Source organism: Vitis vinifera, chromosome 16 (genome assembly GCF_030704535.1).
Source record: "Vitis vinifera cultivar Pinot Noir 40024 chromosome 16, ASM3070453v1".
Taxonomy (NCBI): domain Eukaryota; kingdom Viridiplantae; phylum Streptophyta; class Magnoliopsida; order Vitales; family Vitaceae; genus Vitis; species Vitis vinifera.
In genome coordinates, this window is record NC_081820.1 from 26,331,720 (window position 1) to 26,355,939 (window position 24,220).

The 24,220-nt window shown below is 30.7% G+C and overlaps 2 protein-coding genes across 4 annotated transcripts; both read right to left on the reverse strand.

Annotated features, from left to right (window-relative positions):
- Positions 1-854: 854 nt before the first annotated feature.
- On the reverse strand, positions 855-5,664 carry LOC100241849 (zinc finger protein CONSTANS-LIKE 1). 3 transcript variants are annotated; one of them, XM_059733703.1, is made up of 5 exons: positions 5,491-5,647; positions 5,302-5,367; positions 2,857-3,363; positions 1,984-2,133; positions 855-1,340 (listed from the first exon to the last, which is right to left on the reverse strand). In XM_059733703.1, exons 2-5 carry the CDS (start codon positions 5,302-5,304, stop codon positions 1,248-1,250), a joined length of 753 nt encoding a protein of 250 aa, XP_059589686.1. In that variant the 5' UTR covers positions 5,305-5,367; positions 5,491-5,647; the 3' UTR covers positions 855-1,247. The 3 variants fall into 3 exon arrangements, with proteins under 3 accessions (XP_059589686.1, XP_002268568.1, XP_010662975.1); XM_002268532.3 differs by having other exon boundaries at positions 5,302-5,664; XM_010664673.3 differs by lacking the exons at positions 5,302-5,367; positions 5,491-5,647 and adding an exon at positions 3,887-5,138.
- Positions 5,665-17,184: 11,520 nt separating this feature from the next.
- On the reverse strand, positions 17,185-21,202 carry LOC100260589 (nudC domain-containing protein). Its single transcript, XM_002265730.4, has 6 exons — positions 20,672-21,202; positions 18,915-19,087; positions 18,729-18,777; positions 18,266-18,432; positions 17,574-17,657; positions 17,185-17,465 (listed from the first exon to the last, which is right to left on the reverse strand). The coding sequence occupies exons 1-6, from the start codon at positions 21,027-21,029 to the stop codon at positions 17,427-17,429; spliced, it is 870 nt and encodes a 289-aa protein (XP_002265766.1). The 5' UTR covers positions 21,030-21,202; the 3' UTR covers positions 17,185-17,426.
- Between the last annotated feature and the right edge of the window lie 3,018 nt (positions 21,203-24,220).

Consider the following 24,220-nt stretch of genomic DNA (forward strand, 5'->3'; position numbering starts at 1 on the left):
ATTATTGAATTTAGATGTCTCTTAATAAAACATAATGATAGAAAAAGCCAACAAATATTGATAATGTTTATTTTGGGAAATATAGAGTTTGTTTGACAATCGTTTTCTAAAATGATTTTCTATTCTTTAGACTAAAAAAAATAAGGAAAATGCATTTGACATTCAAAAACTATTTTTCGTTTTTTATTGCCAAGCACAAAAAATAAGATGTTTTTAGAAATATTGTATGACAACCAAAGCCTATTTTTTGTTTTCTGTTCTTAAGAATAGAAAATAGAGTGTCTTTAGAGTTTTTATTTTTTGTTTTTAAGAACATAAAACAATGTCATTAGAAATGTCGGTTTGACAACCAAAAATTATTTTTTATTTTATATTCTTAAGATGTTTTTAGAAAATATCTTATAGTTGTTTCTAATTATTTTAAAGAATAATCATATAAATATACATAATGATTAAAAATAAAACACTAGACATAAAATTTATTTTCAAAAATATTTCAAATTTCCAAACAAATTTTTATTTTATAAAATATTAGAAAATAATTTTCAAAAACCGTTTTAAAAAATAATTACCAAACAAAACCATAATTTTTATTTTCAGAAATACAAATTTTCATTCCCAAATTTAGATATTGATGAATAAAAAAGAAAAGGAAATCATATATTTTTGAAGTGTATTTAAAATATGTTTTAAAACCAATACATGAATTATGAATGTTACAAATCATATAAAAATTTACATGACATACTCCTAAATAAAATAAAATGACTTAGTGGGTTAGTCCATGGGTTAACCCACAAAGATAAATTAAAATAAAATATTTATAAAAAAAAACAAAAAAAAAACCACCTCCCTTAAAAGAAACTACAATACTGTTATTTCATAACACATATATGAACAAGTACATTAATGTTTTCACATCCCCTCTTATTCAACAAACCCTATGTACAACCTCTAGGGGGGGATTTTTTTTTTCAGTTCTACAGAGGAGGAGATTTTATTACAACTAGTGACAGATCCAACCAGTTTGTAAGTGTTGGAAAGGGTCCCTTCCTTTATAGAGGAGATAGAGGAGAGGGGTCTGGCTTATTCTGATTCACTACAACATATTTATAGCCTCTTACCAAACTCTATTTGCCAGGCTTACACTGGTACTGATCTCTTTCATTACTTTTTTCCGGATTTTTTTTTTCTTTTTCTTTTTCTTTTCGCTTCTTCATTCTTCCTGGAGTTGCAGTTAATACTAGTCATTGTCTCTTGGTCATGTCCAGTTCTTCAGTCTTCGCAAACCTTCCGCGGATCCTTGGTTGGCTGTCAGCCAGCGCCTTCCTGCAAGCATACTGAAATGATACAATAACATTAGAAATACATCAGTGGAATTGGCTGATTGGGTTGAATCCTACAGTGAAAAGTGAAAAGTGAAAAGTGAAAAATGGCTAAGAGGGTGGAAAGATGAGCAGATGGGGTTGAAGATGAAGGGTGGAGTGACAAGAAAATTCGGTATTTTATGATAGCTTGAGTTTTACAGTGAAGAATCTGAGCCACCTAGTGGCCAAAAGGCTTAACTGTTGAATTGATAATAACAGGCACGCGTGCCTTGTGGTGGGGACTAGCAGTTAAAAAATTGCTTGTCTCTTGGTCAGAAAACAGAATTTGTCCTGTCAACCATGGATGTCATCTCAAATGAAAATCAGTCACCAGGGGAATAATCAGAATGTAAAAAATCATTGCTAGGTAAGACTTGAATTTGCAAAAATGGTTTGGTTTTTCGCCTCATTGTTTGGAGAAAGAAAACAATGAAGGGATGCAAGGATGTCAACTATTTGCGGAACCATCTGAGCAAGTCTATGATCTAATCCTTTACTGAATGTGCTTTGGGGTGGCAATAGGCTGGCCTACTTTAGTCTCTTTGAGTTTGTCCTAAAACCCCAGATAAAACCCTAGAGCTGAGTGTATGGAAACAGTAATTGGTTATTGTTTTACCTTGATTTTTCGGCCGAAGTTCCTCTTGGTCCTCTTGTTCCTGTATCTGGAAAGCTTTTTCTGCCGATCTTCAGTGGGGGTGTAGTTGCTGACAACAACTGGATGGTCGAGAGGAGTTCGAATGAGGCTCATTTGGCCATTACCGAGTGTCTGTCATAAAAACTCAGAATCAATGACTCAGCCCCATCCTGTTGAAATGGCCAGAAACATCTAAACATTTCTCAGTCTGTAAGCTTCGTTACAAAGCCAATAAATGCTCAGTGATCAATTGGCAAAAACTCGGATTTTGGCAGTCACACTGGGTAGAACAGAAAACCAAATATTGAGCCAAAACAATAGCTTTGGGTTTTGCAGAGAAAACATTATTTTTCATGAACTAGATTTTGAAAATAATTGATCAGCATCTAGGCTGTAGAAGCCATTGTAGGACATTTTGAAAATAATTGATCAGCATCTAGGCTGCAGAAGCCATTGTAGGATCTCAGACACTACCAACTCTCTTAAAAGTAATTGCTGTTAGGAAAGACGCATACCCTACCCTTATAGTGCATTTACCCAAGCGTCCACGGCGAACACAAGGGGAGTTGATAGACGCAGCCAACTCTTTGATCTGCCAACAATCTCCCCCCTTAGCGACACCCCTGGGGTTCAAACCCATGACCTCAGCTTTGATACCACTTGCAGAATCTCAGGCGCTACCAACTCTCTTAAAAGCGAGTTGGTAGTACCTGAGGTCCTACAGCCATGAATACTCATATGACCTCTATTCAATTACCTAGACTAGAATTTGAAATCAAGAGATAACGGTAAAGCAACTACTAGAACGGTTACAAACAAAACCGAGATCAATGCAAAGCAACCATTAAGTCTGACCTTTATGTCTCCGTCACTGAATGCCCTCCGCATCCCATAAGCAGCTCCAAAGTCCATTCCAGGGAAGTCCAGAAAGTTCGGCCTCATGGCAGTCCCATTGACCCACTCCATCGAGCTTAAACACCCCGAGCTGACACTTTTCTGGAACAATCCTTCATAAAGTGCTTTCTCCTCTGCAGCTTGAGTCTCTCCCATCCTTGCAACCGGAATCTTGATATCCAGGACCTCAGAGAGTGGTGATTCTATTACAGTTTTAGCCAAGAGATCCTTCTTGCATTCATAGAAAACCTCACTCAAAAGCTGCTCACTTTGAATTGATTCGATATCCGAGACCTTGAGCCCTTGTGGGGAGATGACATCTTCCCCACAAGGTATCATCGACATGGCTGCAGTCATGGGATCAAGGCCCATGACTGGTTCTTCAATGATGGGTTCCGGAGCTTTGAACAGATCTCCTTCTGCTCCCAGGTCATATTCCATTATGGTGGACATCTGAGCCAGGTGGCTCTACATCAGAAAGGAACATAGAAACAAGAACAAGATCAACAAATACCAAGATGTAAGGCAGGAAAAAAGAAAAAGGGAAAACAAGTACCAAAACATTGTAAACTAGAACATTTCATGATGATTCTAGTCATAGATCGTGAAAATCAGGAGCAATCAGTGAATCTAGTTCTTAAACTAATACAAACATAAACATGTATCTAAGACCCAGAAATAACTGGAACCATTTGAAACTATAAATGAAACAGGATGCAAAAGTATTAGAATTCTCCTCTTGTCTGATTATGCAAACCAACTACTAAATAGGAACTCCCCTTGTGAAGGAGCGTATAATATTTTGCGGGTAACCTTTAAATCCTTCACATGAACCTCAAATCCGAACCAGGGGGTTTGTAAGGACTAAAACCAGACAAACCTCAGCTAGATTTAGTCAGCCTGAATTGGTTTCAGTTTGGGGATCTTCGATAGAATTACAGCTATATATACAGGGGAAACAACCAATTAGTTTTTCCAGGAATTCACATACTTCTTGAATTGAAGCAGTCCCTAAGAATACTGAAATGAACAGATGCAACAGTAACAAGGCATGATTTGAGCCTCATCCAACATGATGGAATTTGTATTCAGCTTTAGTTAGGTCAAGTTGGCTAAACACAGCTCAATGGCCTCAAAATTAAACCATAGGGTTGAGATTGGATTCAGATAACAAACCCCAAATGAATTGAAGTTACCCTAAAGGGGAAAATTCTCGCATTTGTCAACTAATTCCACATATATTTGAAAAAATTCACAACTTTGAGCCACCCAAATTTAGCCAAAAATTCCTAATATAAAAAAAGGCAAGCATGAGAGAATCCCTAGTGTATCAATTTCGGTTTCTACAATTTCCACATGCTCTAAGTTCATATCTCCAAGCACTATTCCTTCTTAGCAAACAGATGCAACCCAATTACCTTCAGGACACTCTCCAAATGACTAATCCACCTAACAACTCAGAGTGGAGGATTTCTTTTCCTGGAAAATCAACCACTGACAATGAGGGCAAAGCTCCACTACAAGCTTTTCACGGGGTTTTTTCCTTTTTTTTCCCTTTCCTTTTTTACAAATATGGTTTTCACACCATCAATCAAAACTCATGGAATTGTGTGTGTTTAGCAATAAAGTGGGAATTAACTTTGCCTTTTCCTCAACTCTTTTTTTATTGTGATGAAAAGTGAAAACCCAATTCCCAGTTGACATCAGAAATTCAAGGAAATGGAAAAAGGATTACACAATACGGCTCATATGACTGTGAAATGATTTCCCACTTGTATTCTCCTTTACACTTTTTTTTTTTTCCAGATCCAGCAAGAAAAAGAGAACTTTAATGGTTTCCCATTTATGCTTTGTTTACTTGCTGTGAAAATGTTGAAAAGAAGTAAACTCTGAATCTTGGATTCCATTTTCTGGAAACCAAAACCACATAAAAAAAAGCAAAAGATCCAAAATTTTCTTTTCTTTGCTTGTTTCCTCCCTTTTCGTCAATTTTCTCAGCAACCAAACACAAAAGCTATACAACAAATGCAACCGACATAAATAATTAAAAAAATTTCAGAAATTTTGATTTTTCAAGATCAGAACAGGAATAGTCGGCAAGAATTTAATCACAATACAAAGAAAATATAAGCTGATGCAGATTTTCACAGAATCACAGCAGAAAACAGAGACCCACAAACCCAAATGTTCTGTTTGATAACTGGGAAATTGCGAGAAATCAAAAAAGAAAACCCATTCATATTAAAAAAACCCAACACCCACCTCAAAAACCCAGCTTCCACTTCACTTTTTCCACAATTCCCACCATCCAAACACACCCAAATTCCCATTAAACCCAAAAAATCAACTTCCACACTGCTTCAAACCAATCCAAAAAATGCACACACAAAAAAGAGAAATGGTTACCATTGAAGCATTAGTTTTCTGTGAAAAACAAAACTCCTCAAGCTGCTGGAGCTCCTGAGAAAAGCACTGAAAGTAAGGATACAAAAGCCCAGCTTCAGCATACATTTCTCCCCCTCTCTCTACAAGCATAGAGCTTTAATGAAGATAGAGAAAAACAGAGCAAAAACAGAGCAGGGCAGTAGAGTGAACCAGGTACGCAGTAATGCAAGAGAGAGACGCTAGAGAGAGAACATGATATTTGGGAATTCGACTTAGGAGAGAGAATTTATAATAATGAAAAATAAGTATGATGATGCTATAAAAAATGAATAAATGTGTGGAAAAAAAAAGGTCGGAAAAGAAAAGAAAAGGGTTTCTTTTTGGGTGTAATATGAAATGAGGACAAAGCATAAAGGACATCATCATATTATAATGTATCATGCACTGTCCTCATGTCTCTCATCATGCTCATTTTTTAATTTCTTTAATGAATTTTTTTTAATATTTCTTCTTCTTTTTTTCTAATTTATAGGTGAATGCACCAAACCTAAAGCAATGGACATGTTTGTGGGCAGGGCAGTGTTTGTCCCCATTCAAGTGCTGTAGTCCCACACTCACTCCTATGCATGTGGATGCCAATTACTATTTGTCTTTCTTTTTTTTTGGTTTCTTGTCCAATAAGTTGGGCCAGGGCTAGCTCAATTGCAATGTGTTCATACTACACCTGAGGATCCTAGGGCAAATAGGGTGGAATTTTATCAAGCTGGCTTGACCAAAGTGAAAGTAGTTTGATTGGTAGAAAGTAATTTGGTCATATTTGAGAGATGACTTGGTGAAATGTGAAATGGGAAAGGATTTTTGTTCCATTATTTGATTATTTTAACTCCATAGTTGGAAAATGAAAGTTATGTCTTTTTGGTAGAACAAAATAAACAGGAAAAAACAAAAAACCAGAACTAAGTTAAAGTCCAAATGACTTAGAAAGTATTCATGTACATCTTGTTAAGAGGAGCTGAGTAATGGTGCAACTTAAGACCTTCTTATAGAGCAAAAATTTTCACCCCACCCCAGATAACCCTTGAGACATTTATACTATATACTATAAATATTCCATCATGAATTGGGTTGAAGATAACAATGTCATCGAAGTAGGGATCAGATAGTGCTAGCAATAGCCACCAATATGGTTGCAAGCATGAAGCATTGAGTAAGAATGGTGGTGCAAGTGATAAGACATCTAGGTATTATCACCTCGTGCTTCTAAGACATGTAGTGTTTTATTATTAACTAAAACAAATGTCACTCCGAATTGCAACAATGATGATATTGTAGTATAAACGTTAATATTATTGGTAAGTGCATAAGACTCAAGATGGATAATGGTTTAGATGATATGACTCTCGCATATTATTATCTTATCTTATAATAATTATATAATATTTTCTTATTGATACATGTGTCAATTCAAAATACAATATCGAAAAAAATAAAATAAAAAAGAGCATGCTTATTATTTTATCATTAGTTTAATGTTTAAGATCGGAAAAAATATTTTTTCATCATTTTCTTCTAGTTAGTTCCATTCAAATTATGATTATTATCACTATTATCTTATATTTTTAAAAAAATTAAGATTAATATCTTCATAATCATTAAAGTTGACCAAAGTAGTGTAGAGGTGATAGCAATAAGTTTATTTTAACTAACAATTGTTGAAGAGCAAAGTCACAATGCCATGCATGTTAAAAAAAAAATCACTACAAAAAATAATTAAAGGCATAAAATCCATATACTAGATTACTATTTTTAGCCATTTTTTCTCAAAGTGATATAACAAAAATTTATTTTGCTCTAAATTTGATAAAGCTTTGATAACCTATCATGAAATTATACTATAAGTTTAAGCATGCATTGATCTCAATTAAAATATATGTATTATTTAGTCCAAAATATAAGTTTAGTAAAGCAATACTACCAACCCATTAAAATACAAATCTTTTCAATGATGAAAAGAGAGAGAAAAAGGAAAACAAGGTTTTAAAGAAAGTGTATTGACCAATGGCAATATGTTTCTTATTATAACCTATAGTTTAATACCCACCAAGCAAGATAAAGGTTGTCTAAATGGTATTGTCCCATGATTCCACTAGACTTATCTAGAATCATTAGAGTTTGAATAAAAATTTGTATAGGTTGTTTAGGAGTTTAATATTTCTCAAATCAAACAATGTTGCCCAATATCTTCAAGATTGATATTATAACCCATTGAAAGATTTTGACACGCGAAAGAATAAAATTCGTAATTTATACTGATAAAAAATATTGATATAAGAAAGAAACTTTCAGTCAATCATATTATAAACTCTAAACACGACTTAAAATATCTTGTTCATCATATTTATTTATTTATGTTTAGATTTTTTGTAATACCTCACAGTAAATAAGGAAAACGTTTCGGACACCATATTTGTATAAGTTTCTCTTAACCACTCTCAATGCATTTTAAAGTAGTAAACACTTTTTGTGTTTGAAGTAGATAATATCCATATGCTTAGAAGTAAATTATTACAAATAATATTAAAGTCAATTTTAACTTCAATGTGAGAGTTTATTCGATCTCACAAAGGATGTTAATCAAACATCATATCTACCTAGCAGTTAATCTATGACCCTATTGTGAGAATTTGTTTGATCCCGTAAAGGATGTCTATCTTATTGATTTTGGAGTTTTATAGGACATGACGAAAACAATATATCTACATGGACAGTGATTGTGATATCTCACATTAGATGTAAAAATATTTTAACTTTTTTTAACCAAACGACACACATGAATAGAAAAAAAAATAAAAAGAGATTTTTAATATGGTTTGACCATCAATTTGATCTTTATATTCATGAAGCATATTAACACTCAATAATCTATTAATCAAACATAACAGAAGAATTATACTGTTGAAAACTATTCATACTTTTTTTTTTCTTTAAAATGAAACCTTAAATTATAAAAAAGTTAAAAATACAATTGACCCAAACTCATCATTCAATAAATATTTTTTTTCAAGGACATCAGGCTATTAAACCCCTACCACCAACTAGATCTTACATAGTGCAACAAGATCTATTCAAATTTCATAATCCAACAACTTTAGATATTATTATATGATAGGATATTATAGGATAGTGTTGTAAAAAAATAGACAATGATTTCACAATCGATTTGACTTATTTACTATATTTAATGGATGAAATTTATAGCTGTAGAAGTTTAAATTTCCATTTAACCCTTATAGATATTTTGTGTACTCTAAGATAGCGACATAAAAAAAAATTAAATAAATTGTGAGATAACGATTTCCCTATCTTATTAAATTTGTGTTAGGTAGAATTAATAAATTATTATTGTTTTGTTGTTATTCTTTGAATAGGATCTTGTTATGTCTTCACCTTAGGAGGAAATTTGGTCTACTTTGCATACCACAATTTAATGGAATATGGGGATATGATTTGAACATTCTCAAAGGACATTTTTTTTCTCTAAATTGCTTAAGAAATATATGCTAGTACCTTAACCTAATCTCATAATTAAAGTTAGTGATTGAGATTTGCCAAGTTATGAGAGGGATCATACACCCTCATTTTGTGGATGTATTTTTGGGAGGTCAAATTAATTAAATTATATCAAATATTTCATATATGGGTATTAGTATTTTAGAAGTGATTGGGTGAATTATATTTTAAAAAAAAATTAAATTATATCATTTAAATTTTTATGGTGTTTCACTCTACCCGTTACGAGGCTATTATAATGCCAGAAAAAAGGTTTTGAGTTAATTTTTGAAATGTTTAAAATCCAAATTGGTTGCTTCATCAATGAATTCTGAATGGAACTATAAAAATTTGATAATTACTTTATTTTACAACACAAATGTCTTAAACTTCTTATTTACGAAAAAAAAAAAATGAAATTTAAAAGAAAAAACTTTCTTGTACAAGCATGTCCTTTCAACCTTTTTTAAAGAGAGTGAGAGAGAAATATCTATTTTTTTAATTATTATATAAGGACAGTTTCAACTCCTAAAAACTTTTCCTTTATCTCTCTTCTTTGTTGAATCGGATCTAGTCAACCCCATTTGGACAGCCAAACCCAACTTCAAGACATAATTTAAATTTATAAATCTTTAAAATATTATTTATTTTTAGGTTTTCAACAAAAATACAAAAATGAAAATCCCAATGGATAAGATTTTATAATTGTTTTCAAATTCAAATAATTATTGAGATTTTAAATTAATGAGATATTTTCCATATAATATGTTCCTCCTATATAAAGAATACCATGCATGACATACGTCATGCAAGATGTAAGCTAGTTATAGAATGTATTATTTTGAAACTATTTTTTCATTTTCTCTCAAAATAAGAATAAATAAATAAATAAATAAGAGCTGTGAAACAAAGAAAGATTCTGTCTTCCAATTTGATCAAATTATTCAAATTCTCTTTCAATGTGGTGAGGCCTATTCCTCCACAATAGCAATTTGGATTATAAAAATTAATATTTATAAAGTGTCACACTACATCCAAACTTTGTCGTTTTCTCAAACTCAAAGCATAAAGTAAAAGAATAAGTCTCATTTGAAATGAATTCCATTGAATTGGAATTATGGGATACTTACTAGTTACATTTTTGGGAGATATTAGTGTAGATGATTCAATTTAATTATTGGAAAAATAGTGATTGAAAATTAATAAAAATATTTTACCATATATAAATTAAAACCTTTTTTTTTTCAATTGAAAAAGCCCACATACCAAAAAAAATTATCAAAAAAACTAAAATGACTAAATTTCAACTAATTGTTGGTTAAATTAATTTTATTTTAATATTTTCATTAATGGGTTTTTTTTTCTTTTTTTTGTTCAATTGAAAGCTTGAATAAGTTTAAATTTGGTTCAAAAGTTTCATTCAGACTTCAGACTTAAGACTTCAAACTTAATATAAAAGTTTATAATATTTTGTATTTAAACAAAATATTTGAGAATAAAACTTAAAATAAATACTACTAAAATACCCAAAATAAAAGAAATGTGTTAGACTTTACCACTACAATTTTGGGCTTAGATTCTGAAAAATGGTGTGACATATTTTGAATCCAGTCAATGTCTCAGGAGGAATGTGAAATGTTGCCCTAAATAGTCAAGCCCACTAAGCTCTAAGGGATCTTACTATAAAAATGATTTAATTATGGTAAGGTCAAATAGCTTTCAAGTTTGAAAGAAAATGAATGGGAGGAATATGGAGATGGGCTGTAAAGTGGGTAAAAAGCTAGGCATGAAGGGAATTTCAACTGACCCTTAAAAAAGAAAGAATAGGGTATATGCCCATTGCCCACTTTTGGGCAATGAGTAATGAGGAATGGTCACTTTGGGATTGGCTTATTGAACAATGAATACAACCTTAAATTCCCACATTAGGAAAAAGAAAATTTAGGAGGAAAAAAATTGAAAAAAAAAAAGGGACCATTTGGAACCTCAATGAATGGAACCTCCATGGACCTTTTAGAGACATGAATTGATATTTTGTGTCAACATTTCATCCAATGGGATGCTTACATTTGGCATATTTTGGTTGTCACATTTGGTGGCTGCATGACCTAAAATTTCTCACAATATAATATAAGAGATGGAGTGAATCAAGTCATTCCTTTATGGGCTTGGCATCCAAATGGCCTTTTTATTATTATTATTATTATTAAAAAAGAAAAAAAAGAAGAAAAAAAAGTGCCCACTTCTTTATTCAAAAGAATGTGCCCTTCTTACCCTCATTTGGCCCATTCCACTTCATATAGGTCTTGAATTAAATAGACATTTCTTTAAGTTTCTCAAATTTTGCATACTATTTGGTTTTTTTTTTAAAAAAAATTCCATTTTAATTTTATTTGTAATTCTTTTAGTGTATGGGGAAATTTTGGCCTTTTGGGGGGGGGGGGCGCCTTGAAAGTAGAGTAAGGGGATGAGAATTGAAGGGAAAATGGAAAAGATGCCAAAGAAGCACACAGAAACAAAGCCAAAAAATAAATAGAGAAAAATAAAAACAGCTGGATGGGATTGTCTCATAGTCATCTTTAACTTGGAGATGAATTGGAATGGACTTGCTTTGGGACATGGGTCCCTCCTTGGCCCTTTCATGGCCAAAACTTCAAGAAACTTTTTGGATTCTTATGGAGCCTTACATGAAGTGATGTGAAAGGGAGGGTTTGAGAGTGGCTTCTAACTGGTTGACATTGACAAAAGTAATTCCAAAATTGATATCATTTTAAGTGGAGATGGCCCCAAGATGTGAAGTTCAATGAGCCAAGAAACCCCAAAAAAGGAAAAAAGGAAAAAAGAAAAAAAAAAAAAAGACCGAAAAACCCACAATAAATTCAAGTTAATCATAATTATCATGATGAGTATTTCAAATCATAAACTTAATTAGAAAAAAAAAGAAGAATTTAATAGTTATATTTCTTGTATGTAATTTCTTTTCACTATCATTTAATAATAAAAAAATCACATTCGATTAACAACGCGACAAAAAAATTAATATAATAGGTTAAAACAACATAAATTATCATCTACATGTATATATTTTGTGATGTCCCACATCGTATATCGAAAAAAATTATTAAAATTATAAAAATATGAGTTTTTTTTAACTTTATATACGTATTTTAAAGTTGTAAAAACTTATTAAAGATTCAAAGAGGACAATATTCATATGATTGGATGTGAGTCATTATAAATAATATTAAAGACGATCCCCGCCAACTTCGATGTGGGGGTTTGTTTCACTGTTTGGTTTTACGATCTCATAAAACACAATAAAGTCATAATGTCTATGAGAAGATGTTTGTAATATCCTATAACGGGTAAAGGAAAAAAAAATTAGGACTATATAAGTATGAACTCCTTCTAATTTTATAGACACGTTTTAACGCTATGAAACCCTTTTAGGGTTTAGAACAGACAATAAAGACTTTGACAATAATTGTACAGTTGTGAACGAGTTATTATATGATTAATCAACTAAAAAGATAGTTTATTTTAATGCATACAAATAGTATTATTATTTTAGAAACCTACTCGTTAAAGCGGAAATCATGATCCTAATTTACTTCAAAAAAAAAAAAAACTTTTCTACACTTGAATATATAACTCATATCAAAAAATAAAAATAAAAATACAAACCTACTCTTCAAAATAGAAATGATAACTACAATTTACTTTCAAGAAAAGAAAGGTATAATGGGAATTATAATTTGGTTGGGGCCACGCGTCGGCACGTGTAGAGGAAGTATTGAATTGAATAAGACAAAATTTAAGTAATAATGTGGAAATAATTTCAACTCTTTAATAATTGTTCACATCACTCTTGATTTTCAATCATATTGAAAATAAATTTAGTAAGTTTGCTAATTCTATGATCACTCTCCATGAATGAAATTTTGAGTGGGCTCAATGGAAGTACTAGGAATTGATATGACCCATATTGTCTAAATGACACGTGTTTCCATAATGTTCCTTAAATGTTTTTTCCTTCTAAATTTCCAATGATTATGTTATTATCGTGATAATGGGTCGGGTTTAGAAATTGTTATTGAAAACGTTTTTCGTTTTTCAAAACAAAAAATATAAACTATTTTTTGTTTTTTATTCTTAAAAATAAAAGATAAACTATATTTAAATAACATCTTTTTAGTTATTTTATATTGTTTTTACTTATCTTTTGAGAATTATTTTAAGAAATATTAGAAATGAAAATTATCTTTAAAATATATTTAAAAATATTTTAAGTTTTTAAATAAAATTTTGTTTTACAAAATTCAGAAAATAATTTTTAAAAACTGTTTTCGAAAATAGATACATACCGAATATATATATATATATATATATATATATATATATATATATATATATATATATATATATATATATATATATATTTTTTTTTTGGTTTTTTTGGGATGGTATATTTATTTATTTATTTTATAAAAAAGAGTCAAAATCTTATACGTCTATCTTTCTTATAACTTAATTATTTTGATTTGTCGACAATAATTCAATTAAGCGTGCAAAAACTTCGGCGTCTTGGCATATACTGTGCTTTTCTCGGCTCAAGTGGCATTGCACACGTCAAGAATAGAGTCTGTAAGTGGGGTGGGGATGGTGAGGTGGACTTGGACGACGAATATGATTTTACATGCCATCCACGGAAAATTGAAGATGCAAAGTCTCAAGTCCATTTTAGGGCATGTCACAATGGCCAAAAAAATGCCTTGTGGAGGAGGGTGCCCTACATGGAGAATAATCCTTGAGATGAAATGTCCCATGCCATTTGGAATTTTGTGAATGTGACAAGTGTTTTATTTTTTATTTTTGTATTTTTTGTATTGAATTTATGAAAATGAAAAAGGGTTGAAAATGACCCTCCTAGCACGCACTCCTTTGAATTTGTGCTAAAAAGATTAGGGTTTGTTGAAGTCATTTTCCTTGTCTTGGACTTGTTGGGTAAAGCCAAAAGATATAATATTCTTGTGTCTATATTTTTGAAGCTCCTTTCAAATAATAATAATAATAATAATAAATTCACAATCTAAAAAATTTAAACTCAAGGGTGTCTAAAAAATCATTCTAATATAAAAAAAATTATGAAGAAAGGGGAGGTATCCTATGTGATTCATCAAAGAAAATTTGAAAAAAAGAAAAAAAAGAAGAAGAAATATGATAAAAAAATATTTTAAAAATTTAAAAATTTTCATTTTTTTTATGTTGGAGAAAAAATAAATGAATTTGAAAAAATGGGTAATATTAATTTTCCTCAATTTTTATGTATTTATTTATTTTATTTTATTTTTCTCCCAATGATTTCATGAAGCACCTCATAAATTATAGACATATGTCATTTGCAACTATCTCTTGTGTACAAGAGGAAAGAGTTGAAAATGGCAATAATTTATGCCAATTCATTGGGATTGAAGTGCCCTAAAATTCAACTTGAAAAAACTTAAATACTAAAATCCCTACAAAAACAAAACACCAAATCACCCTATTTCTGTCCTTATTGGTGATCTTTTTCCAAGAAAAGATTGAAAATGACAACAAAATTGCGACAATAATTTAATAATGCATCACCTTTTTTCTTGGACATGAACCTCACTCATTCTAGGACAACTTTTCCCAATTGGGTTTTGGCCATTTGGTAAGAAAACCACCTCCACACTTGATCACACTATAGCTGAAATGTCTACAATCCAATGAAATTGAAAGTGACCTTAGGGTCATTCATAGAATCATAGCCACAAGAATCCATCCAATTTTAACTTCTATGAAGCTCAAAAATTGCCGGTCGGACAATTGGGTGAAGTTTTATGATTGATTGCTTTTTTTTTTTTAATGCAATTATTGTTAATAAAAAATTTGGATGAAATAGTTCTATTGGTTTTATGATTAATTACTTTGTTTTTTTTTTATTTATAGTTTTTTTAAAGTAGTTATTATTGGAGTGTGAAGTCTCAATCAATATTATTGTATCATACAGAGGTGTCCGGGTTGAGCTTTCTGTCAAACTTGTGCGAGTCGAGTTGTCTCTGTTGCACAACGAGTTTGTTATTATTATATTTAACTCTTTTTATGATTTGGAGTTGCGTGAGAAAGAAAAAAAAGTACATAGACTACAGTTGTTATTTTCAATTATTCACGAGTTAGAATGAATAAAAATCAAAACTTAAAATCAACTTTTCATATCTTTGGTAGAACTTTTAGTTATCACAAAAAAAAGAAAAAAAAAAGAAAAAAAGAAAAAGGTTAAAGAGAAGTATAAGAAGAATCGAAGATGTTGAATTTCCTTGGATATGACAATTTTTTAGGGTTCAACCAAATACATGACGTAACACTCTAAAATTCGTCAACATAACCTTATTACATTTGCAATGATCATATTGAAAATACAATTTCAACTTGAACACCTTTATGCCCAAAAAAAAAAAGAAAAAAATAATTATATTAGTATAGAAAATAATTTAAAATAAAGTATGACTGGTAAAAATTATTTTTTAAAAATATTTTAAAATATTAAAAATAGAGAAAAACTTTTATTTTTTAAAATATCAAATAAATTTTTTTAAAAATAATTCCAAACCACTTTCTATCCCCAACCAAAAATTAGGTCATTTTCTAGCTTAGCAGTATGGGATTGTGACATGCCATGGAAGAGAACAGTGGAGCGTTGGTTCCGAAAATGAAAGGGGCCCATAAACTTTTCTATGAAAAGAGAATTTGAGGCTGACCCAACTGACAATTTTTAGGGCACGTGTCCCTATGTGGGGTGCTGTTCAGGACACATTTGGGAAGTGACAGTGAAGGTGAGATTTGTCATTCACACACTCATTATTGGGTTGATGGATTCCCACCAAGGAGACACCCCTAAAACCGCTTGGGCCAAACAGCCCCTTAGCCTATGGAGGACAAAATATAGGGCCTATTGTTTATTGTGATTTTGCCTTTATTTAAAGGTAAGTTTGTGGGGATGTCTATGATTCTAGAGCCATCATATTATATGTGACTTAGGGCCTCAAGGTAGGTATGATTGGAATAAGGGCTTGACCCTGGGTCAACTTCAAGTTCGCAAGTGGCCTGGCCTTGGGCCATCATAATAGCTTCGAGAAGGGCTATAGTTATTGGCTTATTGCACACAACAAATTATTGATGTCCTTTTGGAGGCATATTCTATGGGGAATAGGGTATCGACAAGGAGATGTTGTATAGAAGTCATGGGTAAATAATTTGGTGAAGATAATTTCACTTTTGAGTTGGATTTATCCCATTGATGCTAACCAAGAGCGTGGGTTTTTTAGTTTTATTATTATTTTTTAATATAATGAAAATATCAATAGTGAGCATGGGAAAAGAAAAAACGAAAAATATCCCCCGTTACACTATTTAACGTAATATTTAAAAAAAATAAATTAAATATTTAATAAAATTTAAAAATAATTATAATGTTTCTAACAAGAGAACCTAATTGATGATTATCTCAAAAACACTTTTAAAGAAAGTTTTTCATTAAAAGTAGTTAGAATAGAAATATTGTCAACCGCATTAGATTTCATCTAGTCATTAATAAAATATATTAATTTAACAATTCTCTTAATCGAGTTTTGATGATTAGAAATACAATTAGAGATGTTGATTGTTCAAAATTTAAAGAAAACTCAAAAAATTCAACACGACTTTTGAAAACTTGAAATGCGTTCGGATAAATTGTAAGATATATTTATTTATCCGTGTAGTTAATTTTAAATTGTTTCTCATGCTTCATCATTTAACCTTAAAACGATAATACTAAAATTACTCTCTATGAGATCAAGCCTACAAACCTGGTATATCTCATTCTTCTTAGCTTGCTTTAAGTCCAATCCATCTTCTAAGCTGAAAGAGTGGGATAACTCAACCAGGCCCAGCCCATAAGCCCAAAAAGCCATAATCCCTATAGCCCACAAGCTGTACAACTCACTTAATTCAACCCAAGCCCAAGCCCAAGCCCAAGCCCAACTCATTCAACCCAAACCCGACTCTCGACCTGAAAAAAAATTGAGGTCTATAATTTGCAAAGTGATTTTTGAAGATATAAAATAAATCTATATTTCTTTTCTACAAAATATTATATTTTCCTTTATAGAGAAGTTTCTAATTTTAAAAACAAAAATAATGAACGAAACAAATCCACCTGGCTGCAGCATCCAATAACTTACGAAATCTGGACTATGAAACCATCTATGGCTGCTGATTTCAACATGATTTCGTACTTAGAAAAATAGAAATGAACACATGGACATTTGTAGCTCCATGCATAAAGGAGAATTAGAAATTAAGATCAAATTAATTTAGCATTCCTCTTCTCCCAACTTAGGTGAAGAAACCAAATCAGACCGGTTCTTCATAGACAAAGAAAACATCCCACATTAAAACCAAAAAAAAGTAAATTATGTAATCCTTTTGAGAATTCACAAGCCCATATGAACAATGTTCTACCATATGAAAAAAGGGACTTCCACATGATGTTCAGCCACAAAGAGATGCTAATTGACACGACACTTACCTGTTTATGAAATCTTTGCCCTGGAAAAGTCCATCTCCGGATGCTGCAAGGATGCAAAGAGAAAAGAATTGGTTAGACAACAGGTATGGCTGGCATGTGATCAACAGGGGAATCAGATAAATAGATTGGAGAAAAAAGAGTCAGTCGTCACCTCAGCCATGAACTTCTTTAGAATCTCCTGTTTCTGCATCTCGTCGCTTGTTGGAAGTCCCATAGTTTTCTGTCTCTGGTCAAACTGCTCAAAGAGTGAGCAGGGTCAGTAACCACAAGCTGAGAGAATGTTTGGTTTTCAGACGTACCAAGGAAAGATAAAAAATGATAAAAGAAATTTATTTTCTCATACTTGATCTATACTTAAAAAAATACAAAATAAGTAGAATGAAATTGAAGTAATATATAAAAATAATTTATTGATTTTAATTTTTTTTTCACTTTTCCTTTCCATTTTCTTTTCTTCACATTTTCCCTCAAATTTTCCAGAAACCAAACATAACCTAATGAAAAGCTAAACTGGAATAGCATAGGAAAAACCATCTTCATGACTGAATATGATTACAAGTAGGAATAAGAGACCAGCAGTGCAATTTGAAAACTGCTTATTCTGGAGTTAAGTTTCCTTAAAGCCGAAAGGTTGCATGGAAAAAAAGAAGGTAAATCCTCGACCATATATCTAAAGACTAAATTTAATAGGTATTCATAAGTAACTAAACCTGGCTTTGTATAATTAAGAGATTCAGTTAAATAAAAGAGAGTTGAGGAGGCCGAGTTCATTTATCAATAAAAGCAAAGAGGAAATAATCATGATTTAACCGAGTGGAAAGACACAAGGCATCAGTGCATTACCATCATCTTTTCCACAGTTTGGCGGGTTTCTGGATCAAGGTCAGACAGCTTGCTGTTCTCTGGTTCAACTTTCTGGGTATCAATTTCAGGATCGCCTTTCACCAAAGATTTCCACCACTCCATTTGGTTATGCTTGGTCAACAGGATAGAGACGGATTTCTGATCCTCTGCACAAAAAGCAGGTTTCTGAATTAAAACAATTGAAAACTTCAATGCTACATCCTAGCTCTTGGCTAAGTATCAACCAAAGAATATGTGATATTTGTAATTGTAATGGAACTCCATTACCACACACTAAACACAGCACTAAAATGATTCCCCATTCACTTGATTTATTGGATGTTTTCTGGGAACTACTATAAACTTCACAAATGTTGTTATCAGCTATTATCTATGATTTACATGTCTTAATATGTAAATTCAGTCATTGTTCAACTTGCATATAAATCAGTGTATAACATACCTAAGCTCCAAAAGCAATCATCAGGCTTGATAGGCTTAGAGAGTTCTCCCTGCAAGCATTTTGCGAACACATAATCAGAGATGAAAACCATCCAAATGCAGCAGAGTAAGAACTGAAAAAAAAGTTATAATAATAGGGCCCTAGGAAATATTACTAGACTTGAAGAAATAAGCGACCGACACTCACATCAATTATTGGAGGGTGGCCCTTAAGCCCAACCTTCAAATGATTCTTCTTTATGTCACATACTATAAACCTTGATTTGGTTCCAGGAGGGACTGGCACAGTAACAGTAACCTCTTGCAGTGTCTGCATCCAGGAATACTTCTCCAGATCAAGGCCGTTCCCTTTATTTGGAACTGCTTACATATTTAAATAAAAACAGGAAAAAGGAAACAAAATAAGAGTGATGCAAAAAGTAATGGTGTTTGTGCAGATAAGAAAGGATAGAAAGAAAAAACATTGTCTTTTTAACAGTTCACATTTAATGCAGATTTCAAAAAAACAGTTGCACCTCAAACCCATAGGTCATCACAAACTTTAGCAGACATAGTTTAATATCCAGCTCAAATTGATGGTCCTCCCCCCAACCAACCCAGTAACCCAACCCAAACCCCCCCCCCCACCTCCACACACACAAATATGTTCCATGTATATGAAGAAATTGGTGAGCAGAATTATACACATGAACAAAAAAGAGCAAGAACCAACTTTAAGACCATTTTGAACATTTTTTTTGGATAGGTATTCTGAACATAAAAGGTAAAAATCCAAGAACAAACCTCAAAAGTTTTCCTTCCAATCCTCATTTATTTTTTCTTTTCTTTTCTTTATTTTTTGATAGGTAAATTTTCATCCCCATTGGGACTTGGAACCTCCCACAAACCCTCCCCAACCCTTCACTACTTGAACCAGGACTCAAGGACCCTTGTAATCCTCATTCATCATAAGAAACTCCATTTTTCTTTCAGCTCTCAAACCAAAGAAACCTCTTAAATAATGAAAAACATAAAATTCAAAAATTTGATTTCTTTTCTTTATTTCAGATTCAAAAGCAACTAAAGCAACTAAACAGAGTAGAGATGAATTCTTGAGATACTTATAAAAAAAGCATAAATCTGAATAACAAAACAAATTATGAAAACCTTCCCTTGTTTCCAAATCATTTTTGGATGGTGCTTCCTGTAGGTACCAACCAAAACAAGATCCCATCGAAACAAAATAACCACAAACAAAAACAATAATAATAATTAAAAAAAAAACACAAAATCTCAAGAACATCACATCCTTCACCAACATTAAAATCACGTGTTCTTTTGATTCCTTTGCTTCCAACGCCTCCTCATATATAAAACCTACAATAATTTCCCCATTATCAAGCAAAACATCACCCCTTTTCTTTCAAGATTATAGTTTCTACTAGGATTCTAGCTTATTTGCCGTTGAGTTCCGCGATATTCTCCCATAAATTGAATTTATCTAAACTCTATCTAAGAAAAACGACATCTCGTAAACTGCAGTTATTTAAACAAAACGAAAACATTTCAATAACGAATTTTTAAAGTTAATCTAAGTTAGACCTCAGGTCCAATCATTTATCCCCATTTAGCATTCTCTAGATTACAAAAAATCGATCTTTGTTCTTTGTAGGTTCCCTCATCCCAGATAAACTAGGACACAACTTCTTAAAAAACTTGTACAAGAAAAAGAAGAAATTTCAGCACAATTACAATTATTCTTGTGTCAGAACAAAGTCTTGCAATTTCTGAACAAAAAGAAATTTCACCACATACAACACTGAATACAAAACGTCACCAAAACTGTCATAGTTGAGTCAATCTTCTATCTTCTAGATTCAAAAAGGAAAAAAATTTATTTTTCTTGCTAAACTAAAGAACGCACATAGAGAAAAAGAGAAAAAGAGAAAAAATTGATACATATACCTTGCGTTCCCTCCTTCTCCTCTGCCTTCGCATCCTCCACCTTCTCTTTCGCCTTCTCCGCCTTCTCCGCCTTCTTCTCAGGCTCCACCTTAGTCTCCTTCAGCCGCTTCTCCGCCTTTCCCTTATCCTCCAGGTCCCTCTCCTCCGCCTTCTTCTTCCTCTCCTCCTCCCTGATCCCCCTCGCCAGCATCGCCACCTCCTTCTCCGCTGCCTCCCTCTTGAAGAAATCGGTTTCCCGAGAAACAAACAGGAACACCGACCTCAGAAACTCCAGCGGATTCGAATGATCGAGAGTTCCATTGAATGTGGATGTAGACGGAGGCCTTTCCTCCTCCTGGTATTCGGAAATTATCGCCATGATTCAACACTAACAGAGTAAGAGTTAGGGTTAGGGTTTTTGTGAGATTGGAAACTTACTTCGGAAGCAAGATTTCAGTGTATATATAGTTATATACACATAGAAACTTCTACAGTCCGCTACTATGTCCTAGATCTTCTCAGTTGTTATATCAAACAGATTATACTAAGGTTGTTTTTTTATTTTTAATTTTTTATTTAAATAAAAAAAATAAGATTACGTAAATAATTTAGAATGTGGTTGGTAATAATTTTAAAAAGTATTTTTAGTTTTTTTAATATTAAAAAAAATAAAATTTTAAGTGTTAAAAACATTAGAAATTTATAAAATTATTGTCAAATACATGGTAAAAATCCGTTTAATAATAATTTTAACAAGTGTCTTTAACTTTTTTAATATTTTAAATTTTTTATTATTTAAATGTTAAAAATGTTAAAAACGTTTTTTAAAATTACTATTAAACGTATTCTTAATAACCTAAAAATAATAATAATGAGGAACGGAGAAAAAAATAAAAATAAATAATAAGATGAAATCCACACATTCAAATAAATCAAATAAATAATTCATTACAAGAGAATACAAATTATGAAAAAAATAAAAATAAAATAGTTAATGTCACATAAATTACACAGTATATGCCATTGTAATAGTTTTTGTTCATTTTTAAAATTAATGTAAGAAAATAAAGATAAAGATATTAAAAAAAAAAAACTTAAAAGTTAAATATATAAAAATAAAATATTAATTTATGCTGAAAATTAGAGTGTATTTGATAGATATTCTAGGAAGTGTTTTTAGTATTTCTTAACGGTTGAAATTTTTTATATTTTTAGCATTAGAAATATTAGAAACACTTCTTAAAATTAATGCAAAATTCACTCTTAATCTCTTTCTCTTAACTTATTTTCTAATCTTATATATATATTTTCTACATCTAATTAAATTTTTTATAAATAAAATAACAATTAAAAATATAACTAATACTTAAAACAATTTAAAAACTAAAAATATAAAAATGAAATATTAATTTCCACTAAAAATTAATGTCTTTCTTTTTTGTTTTATTTTCTTATGTTTATATTTTATATAGAAAATGGGTTTTGACTCATTAATATGAAAATATATATATAAAAAAAATTGAAATACGTGCATCTTTTAACAGTCATATAATTATTTCATAAAATGTCATTTTTACTTCTCATGTCATCAACGCCAATTAACAATTGGACTTCTTCCCGTAAATGTTTTTATTTCTTTTAAATATATTTATTTTTATTATTATTATTATTATTATTATTATTATTATTGTCATCATCATCAAAGATTTTTTTCTTTCCTTCTCTTTGTCAACAAACATTCAATGGGTAACTCAAACTTATTTACCTTTTAAACAACAATATATTACCCTTTATTTGTATCTTCATATGTTGAATTGAAGGTGAAGATAAAAACAAATAAAATGCCCCAAACAACTAAAGTATTTGAAATTCACCTCAATTTGCCCTAATAAAAAAATAAAATAAAATCCGAAAGATACCGAAAAACCATAAATCTTATTCCCAATAAAACTCAAACTCATCTATAGTCCACAAGGGTTTCATTACTTTTAATATCCATACTCTTCAAACTACTTCATATTTACTATGAGATTTGTTATGAGATGCTTGTTTATGGAGATAAAAAACAATTTTCAACTTTTCTTAGGGATGTTTGTTTTTAGAGAAAAAAATCTCTAATAATAATAATAAAACATATCTAAAAGAAAGAGAAATATTTACATAGAAGAGTCCAGTTGTTAATTGTTGTTGATGACATGAGAAGTAAAAAAGATATTTTAGGGAATAATTAAAAAATATATGTATTTCAATTTATTTTGTAATAGATGAAGACAATATTAATTTTAAAAAAATTGAGATACTTTTTTTTATATAAGAAAATATTAATGAGTTAAAACCCACTTTTCCCTTTTATCCCTATTTAACTCTTGATTGTTTTAAAAAGTTCAAGACCATGTGAAATTGAATACGATTAAATGTGAAAACTTCATGGCTAAAAGTATTTCTATTTTTTCCAAATACTAATTCCTTAAAAAAAAGAAAATACTAAAATTTAAAAATATTACTAACTTTTGGCTTTTTCATTCATAAAGATTAAAATACATTTTGTTAAGACACTTTTATGGGCAGTTTTGTTTCCTTTTATTCTAGCATATAACATTTATATTGACTTACTTTTCATTAAAGATTTGAAGTTGTTGTTAATGTAACCAGATTTTCATAAGTAAGTTTGAAAAAAATTGTTAAAAACTAGTTAGTTTTTTTAGTAAGGTAAGGTTGGATTAGAAGTTTTAAATTGAGGTAAAATGTCTTAATTAATTTTTGACAACTTTGAGATTTTATTTTTTTAGAAAATTATTATTTTTAGCTAATTTTTAGAGTACAATAGTAATTTTAGGTAGTGTTTCTAGTATTTTTAACATTTAAATTTTTATCTTTCAAATATAAAAAAAAAATGTTAGAAACACTTCCTAAAATCACTACAAAACACACTCTTAGAAAGTTAATATTTTATTTTTTAAGAAAATTATTTTCTTAGTTAATTTTTAGAAAGTTGATATTTTTTTAAGAAAATTCTTTTATTAATTAATTTTTAGAAAGTTGATATTTTATTTTATTTTTTGAATTAGTTTTTGGAAAGTTGATTGATTTATTTTTTTAAAGAAAATTCAATTTTCAACCCTGCAAGCCTTTAGGCCTATATATATACCATACCTAAATATATATATTTTTTTGGGTTAGATGTATTGAGAGAATCAACCCAACTTGCCCTATCATTCCTAAACTCTCAATAGAAAATTTATTGACCGAATTCTAGATTGTTGGAAAAACCTACATTCCCTTTGAGGCTGAAGTCTTTGAGGTTAAGGTGAATTCATTATAGCATTGGAGTGTTGTGTTGCAAACGTGGATCAAAGCATAAGTATTAGAAAGTAAGTCTTTAGGATAAAACTTTTAGGTAAATCTATATACTTTGATATCATATAGTAGATTATTACATCAGAGGTTTTAGACCCCATAATTTTTTTATTTTCATAGTTAATGTGACAGTTCCTACATAAAATTGATTATTTCGTGTATGATTGTAATTTTATTGTTTATTCATATTCTCATGCATAATTCAATTTATTT